General features: G+C 48.1%; 1 protein-coding gene across 7 annotated transcripts in view; it reads left to right on the top strand.

Annotated features, from left to right (window-relative positions):
* The window catches only part of IQANK1 (IQ motif and ankyrin repeat containing 1), an 89116-nt gene that overhangs the window by 37388 nt on the left and 26324 nt on the right, over nt 1–25404 (top strand). For 2 of the 7 annotated variants that reach the window (XM_084854667.1, XM_084854665.1), the window contains exons 4-8: nt 8663–8928; nt 9311–9475; nt 13507–13713; nt 21699–21824; nt 22294–22433. In XM_084854667.1, the coding sequence (XP_084710793.1) occupies nt 8663–8928; nt 9311–9475; nt 13507–13713; nt 21699–21824; nt 22294–22433 (904 nt within the window). The remainder of the gene's footprint in view (nt 1–8662; nt 8929–9310; nt 9476–13506; nt 13714–21698; nt 21825–22293; nt 22434–25404) is intronic. The other 5 variants (XM_084854673.1, XM_084854672.1, XM_084854668.1 and 2 more) reach the window with 3 other exon arrangements.

Here is a 25404-nt window from a genome sequence, read left to right on the forward strand (position 1 = left end):
AGCCTCAGGGCTCTTCCGATGTTCCTAACTAAATAATACATGAAATGCATGGGCATTGTGTCCCTCATCACAAGGATGTTGCAGGCACTACCCAATAGGTACTTGTCACTTTTTCGCAGATGTATTCCCCCCAATATTGTATTTCCATCTGTGGAAAAATGTTATGCAAAGTGCATTTTCCCCACCGCTGAAGAGCTGTTTCCCTGGAGCCTGCAGTCGTTGCCATAAATGGGTCACTGAAGTGCATTTCATAGAATCATAGAATAGTAGGGTTGGAAAGGGACTATAAGATGATCCCGTCCAACCCCCTGCTCAATGCAGGAATCCAAGTCAGAGCATCCCTGACAGATGGCTGTCCAGCCTCGTCTTGAATGCCTCCAGTGTGGGAGAGCCCACCACCTCCCTAGGTAACTGGTTCCATTGTCATATTGCTCTAACAGTCAGGAAGGTTTTCCTGATGTTCAGCCGGAATCTGTCTTCCTGTCACTTGAGCCCATTATTCCGTGTCCTGCACTCTGGGATGATCGAGAAGAGATCCTGGCCTTCTTCTCTGTGACAACCTTTCAAGTCCTTGAAGAGTGCTATCATATCTCCCCTCAGTCTTCTCTTCTCAAGGCTAAACATGCCCAGTTCTTTCAGTCTCTCTTCAGAGGGCTTTGTTTCCAGTCCCCTGATCATCTTCGTTGCCCTCCTCTGAACCCTCTCCAGTTTGTCTGCATCCTTCTTCAAGTGTGGTGCCCAGAACTGGACACAGTACTCCAGATGAGGCCTCACCAGCGCTGAGTAGAGGGGAACTAGTACTTCCCGGGATTTGGAAGCGATGCTTCTATGAATGCAGCCCAAAAGAGCATTTGCCTTTTTTGCAGCCAGATCACATTGTTGGCTCATATTCAGCTTGTGATTGACAACAATTCCAAGATCTTTCTAGCTTGTAGTGTTGTTGAGCCACGTATCCCCCATCTTGTAACTGTGCATTTGGTTTCTTTTTCCTAGGTGCAGAACTTGGCATTTATCCCTATTCAATGTCATTCTGTTGTTTTCTGCCCAGCGCTCCAGTCTATCCAGATCACTTTGAATTTTGTTTTCAGATCCTGGCCTTCCTCTGTGTGACAACCTTTCAAGTCCTTGAAGAGCACTATCATATCTCCCCTCAGTCTTCTCTTCTCAAGGCTAAACATGCCCAGTTCTTTCAGTCTCTCTTCATAGGGCTTTGTTTCTAGTTCCCTCATCATCTTTGTTGCCCTCCTCTGAACCTTCTCCAGTTTGTCTGCGTCCTACTTGACCAGTAAGGTCCCATGGCAAGCTAATGAGAAAAGGAGCCCAAGATGGGTGGGAGCTTTTAAAAAAGGAAATTCTCAAGGCACAATTACAAACAATTCCAAAAAGGAGAAAAGGTGGAAGACAACAGAAGAAGCCAGTGTGGCTTCACAAAAAGCTTAGACATGACCTGAAAACAAAAAAGGACACATATAGGAAGTGGAAAGAAGGCCAAGCAACAAAGAAAGAGTACAGGCAGGTAGCACAGAATTGCAGGGATGGTGTCAGGAAGGCTAAAGCTGAGAATGAGCTGAGGTTAGCGAGGGATGCTAAAAGCAACACAAAGGCTTTCTTCGGCTACGTGCATAGTAAAAGGCAGAGGAAAGAAATGGTTCAGCTATTAAATAAGGATGGCAAAATGGTAACAGATGACAAAGAAAAGGAAGAGGTGCTCAATTCCTACTTTGGCTCAGTCCCAAAAGAGGGTCTATGACCCCCTTGGCAAAGGCGAAGTACAGGTTGAAGGGGCAGGATTGCCACTTGAGATTGATAGGCATATGGTCAAGTAACACCTAATTACTGTGAATGAGTTCAAATCTTCAGAGCCAGATGAACCTGGGCACTACAGACCTGTCAGTCTGACATCAATCCCTGGGAAAATTCTGGAGCAGATGATAAAAGAATCCATCTGGAAGCACATTGAAAACAATGCAGTGATGACTCAAAGCCAACATGGATTTGTCAAGAACAAATCCTGCCACATGAATTTGATCTCATTTTTTGATCAAGTAACCTCCCTTGTGGACTGTGGGAATGCTGTGGATATAATATACCTCGATTTCAGCAAAGCTTTCAACAAAGTGCCCCATGATATCCTGATGAGCAAACTAGCTCAAAGTGGGCTAGATGAAACAACGATCCGGTGGATCCACAGTTGGCTACAGAATCGGACTCAAAGAGTGCTTATCAATGGGACCTTCTCCAAGTGGGGAGAGGTAACGAGTGGGGTACCGCAGGGCTCAGTCCTGGGCCCAGTGCTCTTCAACATTTGTATTAATGACTTGGAAGAGGAGGTGCAGGGAATGCTGATCAGATTTGCAGATGACACCAAATTGGGCAGGATAGCTAATACTTTGGAAGACAGAAACAAAATTCAAAGTGATCTTGATAGACTGGAGCGCTGGGCAGAAAACAACAGAATGACATTGAATAGGGATAAATGACAAGTTCTGCACCTAGGAAAAAGAAATCCCATGCACAGTTACAAGATGGGGGATATGTGGCTCAACAACACTACAAGCGAGAAAGATCTTGGAATTCTTGTTGATCACAAGCTGAATATGAGCCAACCATGTGATGTGGCTGCAAAAAAGGCAAATGCTCTTTTGGGCTGCATTCATAGAAGCATAGCTTCCAAATCCTAGGAAGTACTAGTTCCCCTTTACTCAGCACTGGTTAGGCCTCATCTGGAGTACTGTGTCCAGTTCTGGGCACCACACTTGAAGAAGGATGGAGACAAACTGGAGAGGGTTCAGAGGAGGGCAACAAAGATGATCAGGGGACTGGAAACAAAGCCCTCTGAAGAGAGACTGAAAGAACTGGGCATGTTTAGCCTTGAGAAGAGAAGACTGAGGGGAGATAGGATAGCGCTCTTCAAGTATTTGAAAGGTTGTCCCAGAGAGGAAGGCCAGGATCTCTTCTTGATCATCCCAGAGTACAGGACATGGAATACTGGGCTCAAGTGATAGGAAGCCAGATTCCGGCTGAACATCAGGAAAACCTTCCTGACTGTTAGAGCAATATGGCAATGGAACCAATTCCCTAGGGAGGTGGTGGGCTCTCCCACACTGGAGGCATTCAGGACGAGGCTGGACAGCCATCTGTCAGGGATGCTCTGACTTGGATTCCTGCATTAAGCAGGGGGTTGGACTCGATGGCCTTGTAGGCCCCTTCCAACCCTACTATTCTATGAGTCTGTGATTCCTAAAGTGTGGTGCCCAGAACTGGACACAGTACTCCAGATGAGGCCTAACCAGTGCTGAGTAGAGGGGAACTGAGTAGAGTGGCTGGGTGACCAGCCAGATGGGCGATTAATAAATAAAATAATAAATAAAATAATAAACTAGTACTTCACGTGATTTGGAAGTGATATTTCTATTAATGCAGCCCCCAATAGCATTGGCCTTTTTTGCAGCCACATCACATTGTTGGCTCATATTCAGGTTGCATTCTACAACAATTCCAAGATCCTTCTTGATTGTAGTATTGTTGAGCCAAGTATTCCCCATCTTGTAATTGTGCATTTGGTTTCTTTTTCCTTGGCGCAGAACTTGGCATTTATCTCTATTAAATTTGTTTCTCTAGAAACTGCTAATCTCTGTGTTCTGCAAAGCCAGACAATTGGCTGAGAAGGCTGAGGAAAAAATCTGATAGCCTCACCCCCCCTTTCTCCTGCCTTCTCATAAGAACATAAAAAAGAGCCCTCAAGCTGGATCAGACCAAAGCCCTCTCTAGTCCAGCAATTTGTTCCCACAATGGCCTGTTAGATGCCTCTGGGAAGGCCATAGCAGAACATGAATGCAATAGAACCCTTCCATTCATGTGCCCTAGAAACTGGTTTGGAGAGGCATACTGTCTCCGATGCTATTTGGGATAAAACATAGCCATCGTGGCTTGTAGCCATTTATAACATTATGCACCATGAATTTGTTTACTCCCCTTTTAAAGCAGTCCATGTAGTATTGTATTCCACAGTTTAAGTATGTGCTGTGTGAAGAAGTACTTCCTTTTATCTCTTTTGAATCTTCCGCCTTTCAGCTTCATCAAATGACACCACTGGGTTCCGGTATCGTAAGGCAGAGATCTTCTCCCTATCCACTTTCTCCACACCATGAGTAATTTTATACACCTCTGTCATGTCCCCCTTTACTTGCCTTTTTTTCTAAGCTAAAACGCCCCAAATGCTGTAATTGCAGCTGCATACTGGGTTGACCTTTTCATTGAGCTGTCTACCTCAACCCCAAGATCTTTCTTTGTCAGTCATTACCCGCTGAGTAAGAAAGTGCAACAAAGATAAAATGTAAAAGAAACCTGATCTTGGAGGCATCAACTTTTCTTGTGCAAACTGCAGTAGTTCCACTAACTTACCATCTTAAGTGGTCGAGATCCGAAGGACTGGGTGTATGTAGTGTTCTGTGTGCGCTCTGTGAGGCTGGGGACCCTCCTTCGCGCTGCTCCCCCCAGCCACTCCTATAGCTCGGGGGAATTTCTGGGCTGGTGTGCAAGGCGGCTGGGGATGGGGAACTGGCCAGCCCTGGTGTGCACACAGGATGGCCTTCTCTTGTATTCAGGTCTTTGAATCCTGATGAATTAGGAGTATATCAAAACAAAGAGATTATTCGCTGGAAATTTGATCCTTAACAGAGTTCTTTGAAAGGGAATGTACTGCCAGGTATGCATGTTTATGATTGAAGCTTTTCACTCCTCTGTTATAGAGGCTGTTCTTAGGGACATGTTATATATTTCTGTTACAAGATCAGCCATTTCATGTTAGAGTATTTATGAGCTCTCAGAGGGATACCATTTGGACCCAGTAATTTGTTTATTTTCAGTTTTTCAATAAAGTCTAAAATGTCATCCCTTGTCAGCACTATTCACCTCAGTCACTCTTGTCACTCACTATTCACTATTCACCTTGTCACCTCAGTCCTTTAGACTCCCTTCCTTTAACATGTCAGATCAGGCACGGGTATCTGTCCTGCACCTTCTGCAATAAGAAGAGATGCAAAGCATTCATTCGGCTTCTCTGCAATCTCCTTATCCTCCTTTAGCACTGCTTTAGCTCTCTTGTCATCCAGTAGTCGAACTGCCTCCCTATCTAGTTTCCTGCTGCTGCTGTATTTCAATAATTTTTATTGTTGGTCATAATTTATTTAGTCATACGCTCCTCAAAATCCCTTTTAATTAATTAATTAAAATATGTATATATCACCCTGCATTAACAAATTCCAGGGCAGTGTACAAAATTCATTCAAACAATAATTAAAATGCAAATCCACAATGAAAGCAAGAAGTCTCACCAAGCTAGGCATTAAAATCAGAAAATGCGTAATTGAACAAATTAGTTTTTAACCAGTGCCAAAACACCATCAGGGCTGGCGCCTGTCGTGCTGCAGAGAGGAGAGAATTCCAATGGCAGGGCACCACAACGGAAGAGTGTCCCCGTCCCCCCCGCAAGTCATCAAATGTACCTGTGCAGGCAACGGCACAACCAGGAGGCACTGATCTGTAGATCTCAATAAATGGGCAGGTGGATGTGGGGGAAGATGTTTCTCCAGGTATCTTCATGTTGTTTAGTGCCTTATATATCAATAAAATCACCTTGAACTTGGCCTGGTAACATCTTGGCGACCAGTGCAGTTCTTTGAGCACAGGTGTAAAATGGTTGTGGTCGGGTGCTCCACTCAACAGCCTTACTGCTGAGTTCTGCACCAGCTCTAGTTTCTGGATCAGTCTCAAGGGAAGCCTCACGTAGGGCACATTGCACTAAGCCAGGCTTGAGGTTACCAGTGCATGGATCACTGTGGCCAGATTATCCCTATCTAGGAACAGCCATAGCTGGCCTGCCAACCAAAGCTGGTAAAAGGCACTCCTGGTCACTGAGTCCACCTGAGCCTCCAGTGACAAAGATGGCTCAGAGGGTACCCTCAGGGAGTGAACCTGATCCTTTGGGTGAGTGCAGCCCCATCCAGAACAGGTAACCTCCCTAATTCCCAGACACGAGAACCACCCACCCACTTTTGTTCAAGTTTGTGTTCCTTTTTCTTGTTTGGGCAAGATTTCAGTTTTCTGAAGGAAGCTTTCTTTCTTTAACAGCTTCCTTGTCACTGTTCATTAACCATACTGGTGACCTGTGGTGTACCTTCTAGCTGAACTTCTATTATTGGGGGGGGGGGTTAGTAACCCCCAAACATTTTTGGAGAGATATGACTCTCTCAATGTTTATTATTGTGTTTGTGTGTATGGGGGGGGGGGTTAGTAACCCCCAAGCATATCCTGAAGCATTAGGGAGATATCTGACTCTCTTGATTTTCCCTTTCAACTTCCTTTTTACCAATACCCTCATTTTTTAAAAGTGTTCTCTTTTGAAATAAAATATATCTGCACTGGACTTCCTTGGTAATTTTTCACTTATTTATTTATTTTGTTATGTATTTAAAATATTTATAGGCCACCTTTCAGGGCAGGAGCCCTCCCAAGGTGATGTACGACAACAAAAAGGCATATAGTAACATTCATAATTAAAAAAATGATGCTGTTATAAAAGCCGCAAAAGTTCTGCAAAACAACAAACAGCAGCTTAAGACAGAACCTACAACACAATTACAGCTATAACCCAATCTGATAGAACATAATCAGTGGAAGGCCAGAGTAATCAAACATGTTTTCAGGGTCTTCTTAAAAGCCTGCAGTGATGGGGCCTGGCAGACCCCTGATGGCAACTTATTCCAGAGGAGTGGGGCCACTGTGGAAAAGGCCCTCTCTCATGTACTTACCCACCTAACTGCCCTCAAAGGTGGGCAAGTGAGAAGGACCTCTCTTGCTGATCTTAAAGCACAGACAGGCTGATGAGGGTGAAGGTGGCCCTTCAAGTAATTTGGTCCCAAACCATTCAAGGTGTTAAAGGTCAAAAGCAGCAATTGGGCTCAGAAGCACACTGGTAGCTGGTTCAGTATAGGCATTATATGATCTGATTGCCTCGCCTCTACCAACACTTGGGCAGCTGCATTCTGCCCCGGCTTAAGTTTCTGTGCTGTCTTGAAAGGCAGCCCCAAGTACAGCACATTACAGTAGTCTAGCCTGATCATGACTAATACATGAGTAACTGAGGCAAGGTCTGTTCTCTCTAGATAGGGCCACAGCTAGCATACCACGCTGAGCTGGTAAAATGTGTTTTCGGACACTGCAGCCACCTGGACTTCCCCAGTTATCACAGATCCAGGAGCACTCCCAGACTGTAGGGATGGGCCCAGCACGGCTGCAGAACACCCCAAGAAGACATGGGAACTGATTCTGTGTCAGACAGGGAGGGGGAGGAGGAAGGCATTGTTGAGGCATCAAGTTTGCAGAGCAGGGGGCTGGTGAGAATAACAGTGACAGAAAGGGTGAATCAGTTGGATGATAGCCAGGCTGGCCCCTCTGAACCCATGGGAACACAGGCTGCTAATGAAGAGGAGGAGGGGGTGGGAAAAAGATACCAAGACTTAGACGTCAGACGAAAAGGGTGGAGCAACACAGGTTCATGTGGTGCTCCGAGAGAGTCACAGCAAGGGCGGCCACCCTGTGGAAAGACTCACATTGAGGGCAGGACTTGGTAACTTGCTCAGTTTGAGAAGCATCCATAACAGACAGTGGCAGTTTAGGAGCAACACTGATTTATGGTGCTTTAACCTGGGGAGCTACCTGAGGCCTACTGTATTATGCAAAGCCTGCTAGGAAAGTTTGTTGCCAATTGCTGCATGAGGATAGTGTCCCTAGCCTGAGGTTAGGCCTGTTTGTTTGCAGTTTGCATAATAAAGGTAATTGACTGGAAACACGGCTTGACAGCTCAACTACAGAGAAAGCCAAGGGCCGGGCACCTGACACAGGCGATGTAGTTGGTCTTTTAGGGGGAGTGCAACCCTATCTAAAACTGTTGTAAACTTCCATCAGAGTACTTGGTTCCCCAGCCCACAGTACCTCCATCTTGTCTGGATTAAGCTTCAGCTTGTTCACCCTCATCCATCCCAAAACAGCCTCCAGATACTGGTTCAAGAGTTCCACAGCCTCCCTAAGTCTAATAGCCATATGGTCATAGTTTCCCATTGGTTCACCAACACTTACATCTTGCGCTAAGTTCTGGGTGCCACTTAGGATTAAATCCAGGGTCGCCTCCCCTCCCTTCTGGCCAGTTCCGTGACCAGCACAGTTGTTTAGGGTATCTAGAAATTGTACCTCTTTGTCATGACTGGAACATGCATTTATCTAATGGTGAGTGAGTATTACATTTATATCCCGTCTTTTTTCCTCCAAGGAACTCAAGGCGGCATACATAATCCTCCTCATCCATTTCATCCTCACAACAAGAACCCTGTGAGGTGGGTTGGGCTGAGAGTCTGTGACTGGCCCAAAGTCACCCAGTGAGCTTCCATGGCTGAGTGGGGACTAGAGCCCGGATCTCCCGACTCTCAGTCCAGCACTCTAGCCACTACACCACACTGGCTAGAAGTCACCCGTTACTACAACGCTTTCTCCTTTGGATGCCTCTGTGATTTTTGTGGATGAGTCTGCCCCTTTGAGATCTCTAGTTTGTTTGACATACAGTGTGATACTACCCTCAATATGTCCTTCCCCATCTTTTCTATAGAGTTCGTACCTTTCACCTGGAGAGAGGGCTCTCAACCCCCAGCAAAGGCCCCTTCTCCAGATGGACTAAAGGACCAGCAAGCCCCTCTGGATCCCTGTTACAGCGATGTGCTTCTCCTTTCTGCCCTCCCAGAGCTGAGTCCTGAAGCAAAGGCTGCACTCACTTTGCAGTGCGCCTTCCGCCGCATCTTGGCATCTCGGGAGAGAACAAGGCGATTGAAGGAGCGGCAAGAGTACAGTGAGTTAATGGAACGCCTCCAGAGAGAGGTGAGGAGCTACATGTCTTTGAAAATAGGAGAGATGTCCTCTCTGGGATGAGGAAGAGTTCAAACCACTTTGTCTTTCCTGCAGTGGCTTCTGCCAATGGCAGCCATTGTCATCATCATGAAAGCACCGTGGGCAAAATGGAAGTGGCCACCCATGTCCTGCTAGTGTCATTGCTTTTGGCAGTGAAAGTGGCTTTGCAAGAAACGCCTTCAGCATTGTAGCTCTGAGTGTATCCCTCCATGGATCCTTCTATGGTCTCCCTGCTTGCTTTTGATGCTCTTCCACTGCCCAATTAAGCTAAAATTCCTCATCTATTTTGCTCCCCACAGCTCTGCCTGTTGGCTCTTCCCTGTGGAGGCTGTATTTGCTGTTTCTGTTGTAGGCCTTTGTTGCACTGGTGAAAAAGGAGCAGGAGGAAGCTGAGCGGGAGCGAAAGAAAGAGGAGGAAGAAAAGAAGCGGCAACAAGAGGAGCAGCAGAGGAGGAAGCGGATGCTGGAGGCAGCCTTCGATGGGGATGTGGAAGAGATGAAGGCAGTTTTGAAAGAGGTGGGCAAGGCCTCACAGGCCCTCTGGTGGCTTCCAGACTTCAAGATCTAGGCAGAAGGCTAGAGAAATGGTCTTGAAGGCACATCACAGGCCTCTTGTTGAAATGAGGGCAGAGGAATGCTGCGCAGATCTTGTGGCTGGGCCTCCCAAGATCTCTTCTTACCCATGCCTGGGTTTGGCTTGGCAGGCCCAGACATTGCCACCACCTATATTGCGGGCCACTCATTAACAGCTCGATGGCGTGTGTCATGAGGCCGGGGCTGAATTCAGAGAGTTCCCTTTCTCCTTCCTTCAGGTGTCCTGTACTGTAAGTAAGAAATTTTATTTGTAGCTGTAAGCCATAACAAAAACAGAAGAAACATTCAGAGTTGAACAACAAATTCAGCTCTCAGCTTCCTGGCCACCAGCACATATAAGGACATGAGCAAAGTAACAATTTTCGTTATCAGACAACAGAAAACATATACATTCCCTGGGTGCAACAACATACTTTTTGAGCCTGATCTCAGAGAAATATTTTTTTAATTGATCCCCATAACACAGACATTGGGTAACATAATGGACAATAACCCCAGTAACAGTCCTGAAAAACACAAGAATGGTATTCCAGTGGTAATTTCTTGTAACAGCCTTCTAAGAAAGCAGGTGGTGGAATATTGCATCTTAATTTAGGAAAAGCATTCCTTTGTGGAACTAAAGTAATATGATGCAAATCATTGGCTTTCTGATGATCTGACTTGATAAATTGATACGGTGTGGAAAATCTAGAATAGATGATTAATATATCAGTCAGAAAATATTTTCCAAACAGGGAAAACTTTTAACTGAGATTTGGGAGATTTAAGGGAGAGCCATAAACTTTACAGACCAAACGAAGATGTCAAAGTTAATATTTGATTATGAAAGTTAAGGAGCTGCACTTGTATTCTAGCCCAGACAGAAAGAAAGCCGACCTGCTTTTGCATGGGCATGTGTGGCAGGGTTGCCAACTGGTAAAGTCAGTACTGTACTCAGAAAATAATTTTGGATCCTCTCCAGCTCCTGTACTAATTGGCTAAAGCCCCAAAGCTCAACACCATATAACACAGAGGGAACTACCTTAGCCAAAAAGGCATGAAGGATTTGAGCAGCCTGTTTCCCAGCTTTTGTATAAAAAAACTACAAGTGGCTCCTGCAGTACGTCTTTATGTACTTGCTTTAACACAAGTAGAATCCTGCTGGGCCTTCATAGAGGAATTATCTGAGGAAACCACCCCCGAGTAACAAAATCGTTTAACCTGTTGAAAGGGGTTATTAGAAATGAGCCAATTAAATGTGTGGGATCATAATGTATGGTAGAACAGGTAAACAGGGGTTATCTAGAAGTGCAGCCACCTTCTGGTTTTAAAACAGCCAGAGGGGATGTGCAACCAGAACTCATGAATTAAAATGAGCCAATTACTCTGGGTGGAGGAGCTGGGACTGTTCTTTGGCTCTGGAAACCCTGAGACTCTCCATCTCCTCAGACCACCACTACATGATCCTAGAACACCTTGGGAGTGTGAGACCAGTAGTGTTTTAGAGCTTAGGAGGTGCAGGCTGTAGTTCGAGTCAAAGGCAAGTGGATAGGCAAACCAAAGTACTCTGATTATGAAGGAAACAATTAGAGGCACAAAATTAAGGCATAAGGGAAGTGGTGGGAAGAATAGATAGGTTGGGTGACAGGAGCCTTTGGCATAATAGGTGTTACTCGCTGATCCGAAGGCCCTTGGCACGTGGAAGAGGACGTGGAAGAGAACGTGGAAGTGATTCTGTTTTGTCTCAGGTCTTGTGGATCATTTTCGAAATGGGAAGTGGAATATAAACTTTGTTATTAGTAACTCTAGACATCCAGATAAGGTGCAGCATGCAAACTGAGAGTCTTTTCTCAATCGGGTTCAAAGACCTACAGCATATTTACTCAAAGGTAAGCCCCACTGAATTCAGTGGGACTTACTCCTGAGTAAGTGTGCTTAGGATTGCACCCCAAAGCATGGCCCAGAGGCAGAGCAAGTCAGAAGAGCCGGACTAGCTGAGCCCCGCTTTGTTTTTGGCGATTCCTGGAGAGATTTGGAGGAAGGAACGGGATGACATCATTCCTAGCCACTCCACCTACTTTGACTCTGATGGCCAAACTGGGCCAATGAATTTGTACAGAGATAAAATTTGGGGTTTAAATGATACGTTTAAAATCTTTGAGAAATCTTGCCCTCAGTAGCAACCAGTGAAATTATTTGCAAGCTGAGACTGTGCCTTATCTTAAGGGTTGTCTCCAACTCTGGAGTCAGACAGATTGTCCATCTGTTTTCACCGTCAGCACAGCGGCACGCAAACCCTGCAGTCTGAGACTTGGCTGGCTAATTCAAAGGTGAAATCCCTCACCTGGCCGCCTTCGGGCCCTCAAAGGCTTCTTGCCTTTGAGCTCTCCATCCCTTCCTGTACTCACACAGCAGTTCAGCCAGTTCATGTCAGAAGCATCACATCACAAGGACAGATGTTGTCCATGGGCGACTGGAGACAGCTCCATGCGTTTTCTAAGCAGTAGATTCAGGTTTTGCATTCAGAATTTGCTTCTGAGGAAGGGAGAATGCACAGGGGAACTACTGTATTGGGTTTATTCAGCACCAGCAGAGTGTGCTAGGTGCTGAACAGAAGTGGCATGATATGGCTGCTGCTGGCCAGAGATCGCTAGTGTTGTGCGTGTATGGAGTTGGGTGGCAGTGGATAAGCAGAGATGGCAAGTATGTAAGAGCTGCTGTCTTGCTGGATCAGGCCAAGATGGGTCCAATTAGTCCAGCATTTTGTTTCCATCAGAGGACAGCCAAATGGCCCAGTGGGCAAAAGCTAGAAGCTTCAGAGAAGGTAGAGCATTAGCTGCTCCCTGGCAGTTGTTCCTTGTGGCAACTGGCACTCCAGGTTGGACCTCTTCTGTGCACATAGGAGGTTCTACCAAAAATCTGCCTTCAAATAATGGGCTGAAGTTATCATATTTTGGTTGATCATCAGAAAAAACTTCCTAATGGTTAGAGCAGTCAGACAATGGAACTAATGGCCTAGGGAGGTGGGGGGCTCTCTGTTGCTGGAGGTCTTCAAGCAGAGACTGAGCGGCCATCTGGCAGGGATGCTGTAAGCTGGATTCCTGCACTGAGCAGGGGGCTGGACTGGATGGCCTGAATCACCCCTTCCAACTCTATGGTTCTGTGATTCTATTTAGCTAGCATGGGGCATCTCTACATCAGCCTAAAATCCTCCATTTAAAACGGGGGTTTCTGCTTCCATTTTAAATGCAGGATCACAACTCCCTTTTTCACGTGCTTCCTTTCCCCCCACCCCCTTCCCCCTCCTTCTCCCCGTATCTTGAGTCTTCCATTCTCTTTCATTGATCTCGCTCCTCTTCTTTCTGATTTTACTGTTTTCACGGAGGAAACTGAAGCGGAACACAACGGGGTAATTTTATGGCTCATTATCTGCGATCTATTTTAAAAATGGAACAAAGGGCATTTAGTGCAGGAGATGCCTTGAATGATCACGGCATCATGTAAAGAGCCCGCACACTTCCGTGAAGGAGCCATCTCAATTGCAGGATAAAAGCTCCATGTGAAGGAGCCCGTGGTGGCTAATACATGGATTTTTTTCTGTCCTTTTAAAAAAGTCATCTATGTTCATGGATTCCATACGTACATTGCAGCAGAGGTAAATGCTGCAAGAAATGTTTTGCTGAAGAACTGGTTGAAGGAGATGGCAGAGGAGAGGCTGGGGGTGACGGTGGTGGGAAGGGATGTGTCAGGTGTTCCAAGCTGGCACATCACTTGGGGCGTGGAACCAGCTCTCCCTGCATAAGAGGAGCCGCCTCTGGCCTGTTCTGCTGCAGCGGATGCTCCAGGCAGCATCTGGGCAATAGCACGGGCAGTTCCTTCTGGCAAGGGCTTCCTTCTCTGTCCTACTCCATGGTGCAGAATTGCCACGCTTCTTCTACTTCTGCCTCCCTCCACCCCCCCACCCCCAACACACAGACTTGCTTTCTCAAGGTGGCAGATCTGGACACCAAGAGTGGCGTGGGGACAGATGAGAAGGGCAAAGCCATGCGGCTCCAGCATCGCATCAACATGGTGGACTGCGCAGATGCCAATGGCAACACACCCCTCTCGGAGGCATCTGGAGGGGGCCATCCTGAAGCCATCCAGATGCTGGTAGAAAATGGAGCCAATCTAAACAGCCGGGTGAGACATGTACCATGTAGAAAGCTGGACGCTGTCCTGCAATTGTGGGGGCCCCTATAGCAGCTGCTTGTGCCTGCCTGCCTGCCTTCAAACCAGAGCCATGGCTGTGCTTTGGAGTCATGGGGGCTGAGTTTCTCTGTGGCCCTAATGAGCCACTCGTTTTCCTGCAGGACCTCTCGGAGGTCAGAATGAGAGGTGCTGAGCCAGCCGTTCAACCTGCCATCCACAAAGTAGATTGCCAGCAAGGTCTGTTGCCATAAATCTCTTGTGCCTCTGGCTTGGCAACTGAGGTGAGGGTGGGGTGGGCAGCATCTGTCAGAGGGCCAGCATTTCTGAGTCCTGTTCTTTGGGCTGTCTGTTTAGCAGTCGGCAAGGGAACGAGAGTACAAAGTCAATCCAGGTAGGTCTCAGCAAAATGCCTTTCACCCCACAGTCCAGGGGCCACTGTAGCGAAGCTCAAAATTGCCCTGAGGCTTCACCGTTGGATACTGTGAACTAACAATGCTAAAGGGCTCTACCGCTGGAGCAAGGCGCTGGCAGGATTCCCCCCATCTGATGGATGTCATTGCAATGGGCTTAGCCACTATTTTCTTCGTGGAACCAGGTGGACTGTGCGGCCAATAGGCCCTGTCTGTACCCCCAGTGGGTCTGTCTGGCCTGACAGATGTGCATATAAAATTGCATGTGTTAAGCTCCAGTCGTTAACCCTTTGCTGCATAGCTGCAGTTTTTACTGTAGGCAACTTATAACTAGAAATAAAATGATGGATATAGGATTGCATATCATTAAGCTTTTTCTGCAGAACTTTCAGGGATAGAGCTAAACGTAGAAATATGTAGGCTGAACCTTCATTTTTACCATCGCAATCCTGCCCTTCCATGAGAGGTTTCCTTCTCTTGAACTTCAGTTGTATCTTGAATTAGTATATCAGTGCTCTACATGTTTAAGAACATAAGATGAGTCATACTGGATCAGACCAAAGGCCTGTCTAGTTGGGCATTCTGTTGCCACAGTGGCCAAACAGATGCCATGGGGAAGCCCACAGCAGAACATGACTGAACAGCACCTTTCTGCCCACGTCCCTCAGCAGCTGGTATTCGGAGGCACGCCGTGTCTGGAGTGATGATGTCCCTTTACCTGTTCCGAATCTCCCACCACTCAGCTTCGTGGGATTGACCCCACTGGGCCCTAGTATTAAGGGAAATGGGGAGAAACTTCTCCCTATCCACTTTTTCCACCCTATGCATAATTCTGTGCCCCCTCCATCATGTCCTCCCCCTTACCTGCCTCTTTTGGGAGCCAAAATGCCACAAATATTATAACCTTTGCTCCCAGGGGAATTGTCATCCAGAGCTGAAGGATGGCTAGAGGATGCGTGACTCCATCCTCTGGTCTTTGTCTGCTGCTCTGCAATGCCAGGTCTGTTGCCCATAAAACATCTCTCATCCATGACATGATCCTGGATGAGGGTGCAGACCTGGCATGTATTATGGAGACCTGGCTAGACGAGGCCACTGCTCCCACTCTTGCGGCCATTTGCCCGGCTGGATTTTCATATGCACGACAGCCGAGTGCTGAGGGTCAGAGAGGGGAAGTGGCTGTTCTCTACCTGGAGTCCTTGGTCCTCACAAGACTCCCTCTCTGGGAGACCGTGGTTGCTGTTTGCATGTACTGGAGGTTGGGCCCGAAAGGCAGTCTCGGGATTCTGCCCGTGTACTGTCCACCCCGCTGCACAACCCCGCTGCGGCCAGTCTCGGGGCAGACTACACAGGGCTGGACGGACGGCAGTCTGACCCCAGCGAGGGGGGAGACACCTGAGAAGGGAGGAGAGGGGAGGCTCTGTGCCGAAGGGCCTGTGTGGGAGAGCAGCTCGGGAGAGAGCAAGAGGCACCTTTGCAAGGAAGCTTTCATTTACGGTCAAGCCTGCCGTCTTTCTGAGTTGCGAGCGCCAGCGGCGGCAGGAGCAGCACCAGGGGGTGCTGGGGGGGGGGGGCTGTGCTACGGAAAACCAGAAAGACGTCCTGGGCTGAGCCTAGGCTGGCCTCCCCCGCACAGCGCTTGTGCTTGGCTTTCATCGGGCCGAGGGAGGCCGCTGTGGGAAGGGGGCTCTGCTAAAGCATCACTTTCTGAAAGGAACAGAGGCTTAGTCAGACCACAGCCCCCTCCCTGCACCGGCTGCACGCTGCTGGTTCCAGCAGGGCCGGGAGCTCGTGCAGACACCAGCAGCCATTGGTGCCCCGGCTCCTAGGGCAGCCGGACTCTCTAGGGGCCCGGCCAGGTCTGGCAGCATGCTGGGGCCACGAGATTCATCACAGGACACATGCCCAGAGCTCAGGGTCGTTGTTTTTAATGTGCACCGCCGGCTGAGATGGCCTCCAGGGTGCTGCCTAATAGCTGCCCTTGGACAGGATGACCTGGATGGGGAGGAGCGCCTGCAGCGTTTCCTCGGGTGGATGGTGACGTTTGGTGACCACAAAGAGTTTGAATTTTTCTATTCGAGCGCCTTGAAATTCAGTCTCCGCATATTCAGGCCCATCAGTTGGGGAGGGGGAGACACAAAGTCCACAGTCCACGCTGCCCAGTACCTGAAACCTCCCACATCAGCCACCCCAGGCCTCAGCACCTGCCTGCCAAGGGGGAGCACATACGCCCTGGGCTGACATCCTGGGGCCAAGGAGCTCTTGCCGGGGGGGGGGGGGGCAGGCGGGAGGCTGCGTAACACGGCTGCTCTGGGACGCAAGACGTGTGCCTGCCACACCCCTTCAACTCACTGCCCATCAGCACGGATTTTTCCACCCACGTCTCTCAAAAGCACATCAGAGGACCAGAGCGGTGACTGTCGACCCTCCGGGGAATGAGAACACGAAGAGTTCTGGGACAGAACGGTGGAACTGAAGCAGCAGCAAAGGGAAGACCAGAAGCTAGAAGAGCAACAGCAAGCTGAGGCAGAAGCGGGAAATGCTGAGGCGAGGAAAAATGAAGTGGAGGATACTCCTTGGACAAGGGTGACAGGAGCAGAAGAACTAGAAGCCACTCTGCACCAGTGGAAGCAGTGGAGCTGTGGAACCATTTTCAGGTACTGGAGGATGAGCCTGCAGAGGAGGACTCACAGGGGACCCTGCAGGAGAGCGAGCAAGAGGCTGAAGGTCAGTCAAGCAGAGGCGATGAAACCAAGGCCTACAACAACGAGAAGAGAAGAGGAGGAGGAGTGGGGATGCCTTGCTGCGTTGGATCGAAACCCAAATATGTTGTGAAGACCCATGGACTCGCCACGTATGCTGTCTCCCAGGAGGAGACGTGGGAGACGTGACTGAAGGGTTGCCTACACTCTAAAGCCCACTGACAGGTATCCCTTTCTTCTCATCCATGTGGGAACAAATGATACCGCAAAGCAGAGCTACGAAGAAATCACGTCAGACTTTGAAGCTTTGGGAAGGAAACTCCAGATCTTGGGGCCCAGATAGTTTTCTCATCCATCCTTCTAGTAGATAGAAGAGGGAGAAAAAGGGGAAGAAAAATACTCCGGGTGAATGACTGGCTACGAAGGTGGTGCCGATGAGAGAGATTTGGATTCTGGGGCCACGGGCTATACTTCCTGGAAGATGCTGTTAGCAAGGGACAGGTTACACCTCACTAGGGCTGGGAAGAATGTGTTTGGCCACAGCATGAAGAACTTCATCGGAGGGCTTTAAACCGAATTCTACAGGGGAGGGAGACGTAAAGTTGGGAGTAACAGTGGATGAAGGCTCATGCAGCACAACAGAGAGAACAGCTCTAATAGCTCCCAATAATAGCCTTCAGAGACATGTAGGAAGAAAGCCAGACTATAAAGCACATGGTCTTTGACACCTATACACTAATGCCCGGAGTATGGGAAACAAACAGAACGACCTTGAACTCTTAGTACAGGAGGGAAATTATGACTTGATAGGTGTAACTGAGACTTGGTGGATGACCCCCATGACTGCAATACAGCAACTGGAGGATATAACTTGTTCAAAAAGAACAGGAGGAACAGAAAAGGAGGTGGAGCTGCACTATATATTAAAAATACATATCTCTGCACAGAAATACAGGAGGACAAGCCTGGTAGCCCCATTGAGAGCATCTGGGTTAAAATAAATGGAGCAAAGAATAAAAGGAACCTGGTGGTCGGAGTCTACTACCGGCCACCCAATCAAGGAGAAGACGAGGATGAAACTTTTGACAAGCAAATAGCCAGTGTTTCAAGGAAGCATGATGAAGTAGTAATGGGGGACTTCAATTTCCCTGATATTTCTTGGGAGACAAATTCTGCAAAACATGGCTCCTCCAAGAGATTCCTGACTTGTGTGGTGGATAACTTCCTCCTACAGAAAGTGGAGGAAGGAACTAGAGGATCGGCTATCCTTGACTTGATCCTGACCAACAGAGATGACTTAGTGGATAAAGTAGCAGTTGCGGGAACTCTGGGGGAAAGCGACTATGTTATACTTGAGTTCTTGGTTCTAAGGGAAGCAAAAGCTGAGTGTAGCCAAATGCGCACCCTGGATTTTAGGAAAGCCGATTTTCATAAACTCAGAACAATGATCAGTAAGGTCCCATGGCAAGCGACTCTAATGAGAAAAGGAGTCCAAGATGGGCAGGAGTTGTTTTAAAAAGGAAATTCTCAAGGCACAATTACAAACCATTATCCAACAAGAAAAAGAAGGCGGAAGACAACAGAAGAAGCCAATGTGGCTTCACTAAAAGCTTAGAGGTGACCTGAAAACCAAAAAGGACACATACAGGAAGTGGACAGAAGGCCAAGCAACAAAGGAAGAGTACAGGCAGGTAGCACAGAATTGCAGGGATGGCGTCAGGAAGGCTAAAGCTGAGAACGAGCTGAGGTTAGCGAGGGAGGCTAAAAGCAACAAAAAGGCTTTCTTCAGCTACGAGCATAGTAAAAGACAGAGGAAAGAAATGGTGGTTCAACTACTAAATAAGGATGGCAAAATGATAATAGATGACAAGGAAAAGGCAGAGGTGCTCAATTCCTACTTTGGCTCAGTCTTCTCCTGAAGGGGGTCTGTGAGCCCTCTGGCAACGGTGAAGTACAGGCTGAAGGGGCAGGATTGCAGCTTGAGATCGATAAGCATATGGTCAAGGAACACCTAATTGCTTTGACTGAGTTCAAATCTCCAGGGCCAGATGAGCTGCATCCTAGAGTCATAAAGGAAGTGGCAGAAGAACTCTCAGAACCACTGTCTATTCTCTTTGAGAAATCATGGGGGATGGGGGAAGTGCCAAATGATTGGAGGAGGGCAAATGTTGTCCCTATCTTCAAAAAGGGTAAAAAGGAGGAACCTGGGCACTACAGACCAGTCAGTCTGACATCAATCCCTGGGAAAATTCTGGAGGAGATGATAAAGCAATCCATCTGTAAGCACCTTGAAAACAATGCAGTGATGACTCAAAGCCAACATGGATTTGTCAAGATCAAATCCTGCCAGACGAATCTGATCTCATTTTTGGATCAGATCACCTCCCTTGTGGACTGTGGGAATGCTGTGGACATAATATACCTTGAATTCAGCAAAGCTTTCGACAACAAGCCCCATGATATCCTGATGAGTAAACTAGCTCAAAGTGGGCTAGATGAAACAACGATCCGGTGGATCCACAGTCGGCTACAGAATCGGACTCAAAGAGTGCTTCTCAATGGGACCTTCGCAAAGTGGGGAGAGGTAACGAGTGGGGTACCGCAGGGCTCAGTCCTGGGCCCAGCGCTCTTCAACATTTGTATTAATGACTTGGAGGAGGAGGTGCAGGGGATGCTGATCAGATTTGCAGATGACACAAAATTGGGCAGGATAGCTAATACTTTGGAAGACAGAAACAGAATTGAAAGTGATCTTGATAGGCTGCAGCACTGCAGGGCAGAAAACAACAGAATGACATTTCATAGGGATAAATGCCAAGTTCTGCACCTTGGAAAAGGAAACCCCATGCACAGGTACAAGATGGGCGATCGCTTCCAAATCCCGTGAAGAACCAGTTCCCCTCTACTCAGCGCTGGTTAGGCCTCATCTGGAGTACTGTGTCCAGTTCTGGGCACCACACTTTAAGAAGGATGCAGACAAACTGGAGAGGGTTTAGGGGAAGGCAATGAAGATGATCAGGGGACTGGAAACTGGAGAGCCGGAAAGACCTGGGCATGTTTAGCCTTGAGAAAACTGAGTGGCGATAGGATAGCGCTCTTCAAGTATTTGAAAGGTTGTCCCAGAGAGGAAGGCCAGGATCTCTTCTTGATCCTCCCAGAGGGCAGGACACGGAATAATGGGCTCAAGCAACAGGAAGCCAGATTCCGGCTGCACATCAGGAAAAACGTCCTGACTGTTGCAGTGATACAACAATGGAACCAATTCCCTAGGGAGGTAGTGGGCTCTCCCACAGAGGAGGCATTCAAGATGAAGCTGGACAGCCACCTGTCAGGGATGCTTTGACGTGGATTCCTGCATTGAGCAGGGGGTTGGACTTGATGATCTTATGGGCCCCTTCCAACCCTACTATGATTCTATGATAAGCCTAAAATGTTTCATCAGACTCCTCCTGAGTTTTCCTCCACCTGCTCTTAAGTCATCATCCCACGGAATGGGCTCCTTCCAACCCTACTGTTCTATGATTGTTACACAGTGCATTATTAAACTACGCAGTTTGCTACGACAAGATGTAGTGATGGCTGCTAACTTGGGTGGTTTTATAAGGGGAATAGACATATTCCTGGAAGATTAGTAGCAGTGGCCACTAGTCAAGATGGCTATAGGTTACCTCCAGTATCAGGCAATTGGCATACAGTATCAGGCCTCTGTATGCCAATTGCTGGGGAACATGGGCATGAGGGTGCTATTGCATGCCTGTCCTGCTTGTGTGCTTCCCTTCGTGGCACCTGGCTGGCCACTGTGGGAAACAGGATGATTCTGGACTAGGGAGGGCCCCTTAGGCCTGATCGTATGTATATGAAACGTATGTATTTCATTCCTACACTGCCCAATAGCCGAAGCTCTCTGGGTGGTTCACAACAATCAAAACCATAAAATACAACACTAAGCTACTTCAAGGCTTTTCTTATGTTTCTAATGCAACCTCACGCTAACTGTTGGTGCCTGTCTGTCGTTCTCGGGGAGGGATCGTAGGGCAGTGGCAGAGCCCCTGCAGCCCCAGTTGCCAGCTCCTGCATCTTCAGATAAAAATACCACCTAGCAGGTGATGGGAAAGGAGCCTCGCCTGCCTGAGACCCTGCAGAGCTGCTGCCATCCGGCAGACCCTGCTGGGCTGGCTGGACAAAGAGTCTGACCTGCTCTATGGCAGCTTCCTCTGTGGCCCTCTCCGTCACCTGAAATCAGTGCTAGTTATGCCCTTCTTTGGGCTTGCCACCTGCACTGCTCTTCCTGATCTGCCTTTTCTTTCTCTCTGTTGTGGCTTTCTCCTGGTCCCTTTGTTGGGGCTTTCGTTCTGCAGGGTTCTTTTTCCTGCGTTTGATCTACTTTCTGTTTTAGCAGTGTCCTGAAAGTAGGAGGAGTTACCCTTCCTGGTGGGATGGGACATGAAATTCGATGGCCCTGTCCTCTGCCAGAGGAGGGATTACCCGCTGCTACCTGCTGACCCAGTATGGAACCACACCTGACTAAGGTCTTAGTCCACACATTCAACCGCAAGGGCGACAGTAGATACCCGCATCTGACTCCACACTGAAGATTCAGTTGTTGACACACAGCCACTAACGGCCATTCTAGCAGATGGTATATCTGGTTGTAACTCAAATTTATCTGCGCTAAGCATTTCTCCACCATTCCAAAGGCAACTAGAACATCTTGTTAAAAAGAGCCAGTAATGGTCAAATGCCTTTTCTGCACCAACAGAGAATGGTTGGAATGTGTTGTATTTAGCGAGATTGGTAGTATTAATGCTCAGCCTGCCTTCCCTTTATAAACACTGTTTGATCGACTGTCCCTCTTTTTTTTAAGGGTGCTTTTAACCGGACTCCTCTCTATCGGGCTGCCTTTGGGGGGCACTTGGCAGCAGTGGAGCTGCTTCTGCAGCATGGGGCTGACCCTCGCCTCTATGCTGATGATGGGAACACACCTGAACAGGTACTCTTGGGCTTGTCTCAGTCATTTCCTTTCCCTCCTCTCAGGTTTGGTTCTGAGTTCTAAAACAGACCCGATAGAAAAGGATTTGATGCCCCTGAACAAGCCAGGAAAACTAATTGTGTGTGTGTGTGTGTGTGTGTGTGAGGGAGGGAGAGAGAGGGAGAGAGAGCTCTCAAAAGCCATTCCTGTTGTCACCAGGCCTCAGCTGGAGAGAAGGGCCTTCTTTTTGTGATGTGGCCCCCATTCCTCCAAAATGATTGCCCTGGTCATTCTTGGGCCCAAAGTGGGTGGTGCTGAAAGAAGATGGGGCTGGTTTGTGCTGAGGCTCCTTGCCCAAGGCAGCGTGTCTCAGTGGCCATGGACATGCAGTGCAGCCATCCTGTCAGGGAGGAGGGTTCCTGCAGCCTGTCCTCCCTGCTTAAGGCCAGGCTTGGTGGCTTCAGGCCATGCCCTTTTTGCCTCTCCCAAGGTTGCTTCTCTGGACAGCTTGGTGGCTATTCTGAACTCCTGGGACATCAGCCTGACAGACTCCATGCTTCAGAAAATGGAAGCAGAGCAGCAGCGAAGAGCCCAGCAGGAAAAGAAGCAGAAAGAAGCAGAGACGTGCCGGTGAGCTCCCTGCCTCCCGCCCAGGCCTGTGAGGACAGTCGTGATGTGTAGGCAACCCTGTAACCCCCACAACCAGGCTCAATCCACATAGATGTTTACAAAGGTAAACCGGCCCACTGAAATGCCTGCCCCACTACAGCCATTTTGTGGCTGGCTTGTTGTCTCCTGGGGCCACCAGGCCGATGCCCAATCAGGAAAATATGTTCCCTCCTCCCCCACCCCACACATACTTGATGTAGCCAGTCGGATACCATGTGTCGGTTATCGACCAACCCACTGACCTTGGAAGCCACTTTATGAGCGGCCTGGCTCAGTGGGAGGAGCAGGCTGACCTTGGTTACCCTCGTCATCCTCTCACCCTGCTTTGCCAACTTCCCTCATGCGGCACCGGTGACTTGAGAAGGCTGAGCTGGGAGAGCAAAGGCCTTAGGAAGCTCGCTTACACTAGACCCTTTCAGCCTTGTCTACTAGGTACAGAACTGAACACACGCACTCACCGCCTGTGTGCGGCAACTAGCCTTAGGGGAGAAACACAGTGTGTTAAGCATTGGCCTTCTGGTCAGCGAAGGGTGGACCTGACAGGAATGGGTTAACTCCAGTCCTCCATGAGAAGGCGGGGTTACAAGACTGATGCAGATCCCTGCCCTGAGAGAAGGTTTCCTCCCTCGTTGCAGGACTTGATTTCAGCTGTACTTTAAACTCCCACATCTGTAAAAAACAAACAAACAAACTTGCATGAGAACAATTGCAAACCGATAAAAGCAGCCTAGTCACAACCCAACACAAATGCAGCTCGGCCAGAAAAACTGGACCAAACAGACAGAAGAAAGAGAAGAATGCATTGTGGGACACCCTATCTCCCTAGTGGGGCACCAGGCCAAGGTGATAGCTGATTCCCCCCCCCCCCCCCCCGCTCGGGTACAGTGAAACCAGACTAACCTGAGCTGAGGGAGGGATTGTCGGGTGCGCCCTTCGCTGACCAGAAGGGCACTTCACGGTAAGTCCAGCTGGCGCTGACAGGAATGGGATGTCCAGTGGCAGTATTCCGAGGACAGAGTGGGAGAGCAAAAGTTACAGTACCCTCTGCAACACCAGATGTCCAAAGGTCACATCTGCCGAAGCATATTTATCAAGCCTATAGTGGCGGATAAAGGTGGAAGGCTTTTCCAGTTGGCCGCTTTACAAATATCTCCCAGAGGGAGACACTTGCAGAGTGTCAAATGCTGCTGATGTGGCTGCCTCCCAGACAGAGTGAGTTGTTATGCTGCCTAGCGGCAAGCTACCCTGACACTGGTACACTAGGGCTATGCAACCCCTAACCCAGTGGCTGATTGTCCCCCTGGACACTTTCCTGCCCGGAGCCTGTTGTGTAGTCCCTCTTTGAGATCAAAAGTTTCCCAGCACAGCTGCAGAGTATTTAACTAACCAAGTGTTTTAGGCTAGTCTGTCCCTGGCACAGAGGTTATGCCAAGGGCTTGTACTTGGTTTAAAGAATAAACCATTGTCTGCTATATGGGAGCCTTTGTTTATGTGTGAGCCTATTCCACGGAACCCTTGGAGGACAAGTCATCACATGGTGTCAGAAGTTGGTGAGGGTTTTGATTTTTTCCTCTGCACTTTGGAGTTTGCTTTGCAAGGTAATTTGGCCAAGAATTGGAAGCGCATGGGAACGAGCTTTTAAATTATATCTCACTGCAGCAGGACTTGATAAGCTTTCCAAGAAATGGCAAGTAGCTATTCTGCTTCACTGTGTGGGAGAAGAAGCTTTAACGGTATATAAATACTTTTGGTTTTCCTGAGGAAGGTCCAAAAGGTATAGCAGAAGTTCTCAAACAATTTAGAATATACTGCACTCCTCGTAAGAACCTGGTGTTTGAACGATATTCCTTTTGGAGTTATTTACGGAGACAAGGAGAAATCATTGAACAATTTGTTACTGAACTTAAACTTAAAGCTAGCAGCTGTGAATTTGGGAGAGCAGCTAATGATATGGTGAGAAATCAGATTGTGTTTAGTGTGAACGAGGAGAGATTAAAGGAAAGACTTTTGAAGGAAACTGATCTTACTCTCGAGAAAACAGTTGGAATATGTTGGGATGTAAGGGAAAAACCAGAGGCTAAAATTTCAGGGTCCCTGGCATTGGATACCTAGGCACACCTACTTTAATCAGCCTCAATTTGGTCCTGATGTGGTAGGTGAGTTCCTTTGGGAACTAAGACTAGGGTGTTCACATTCATTCAGATTTACTTAAATTCTACAAATAAGGACTAAAACAACGACATAAGCTAAATGCATTTATTAAAGAAAGATAAAGAAAAGTTTAACAAGCACACAAACCTTCAGCAAAGCAAAGCCATACTCACACTTTACCAATAAGGGTAAAGGGGCTCTCTCCTACTCCAAACCCCTGCTTCAACCATGAGCTATAACATAGACCACAGTGTAGCAGGCTCGGCCCAGAGTAAAGAAGACCCAGTTCTCTTCCATGTATCAACTTAAATACCCCCACAAATTTGATGTCCTCCCCTCTAATACATATTCCAAAATCTTTACAACTATTGGTCCATGTCATCCTATACATCCCATGTTGTTGTTGTTGTTGTTTATTTGCTCAGTCGCTTCCGACTCTTCGTGACTTCATGGACCAGCCCACGCCAGAGCTTCCTGTCGGCTGTCACCACCCCCAGCTCCCCCAAGCTCGAGTCCGTCACCTCCAGAATATCATCCATCCACCTTGCCCTTGGTCAGCCACTCTTCCTTTTGCCTTCCACTTTCCCTAGCATCAGCATCTTCTCCAGGGTATCCTGTCTTCTCATGATGTGGCCAAAGTACTTCAGTTTTGCCTTTAATATTCCCTCAAGTGAGCAGTCTGGCTTTATTTCCTGGAGTATGGACTGGTTTGATCTTCTTGCAGTCCAAGGCACTCTCAGAATTTTCCTCCAGCACCACAGGTCAAAAGCATCTATCTTCC

Source organism: Heloderma suspectum, chromosome 4, assembly GCF_057233095.1.
Source record: "Heloderma suspectum isolate Gila_16-S chromosome 4, 16-S_ref, whole genome shotgun sequence".
In the NCBI taxonomy this organism is placed as follows: Eukaryota; Metazoa; Chordata; class Lepidosauria; order Squamata; family Helodermatidae; genus Heloderma; species Heloderma suspectum.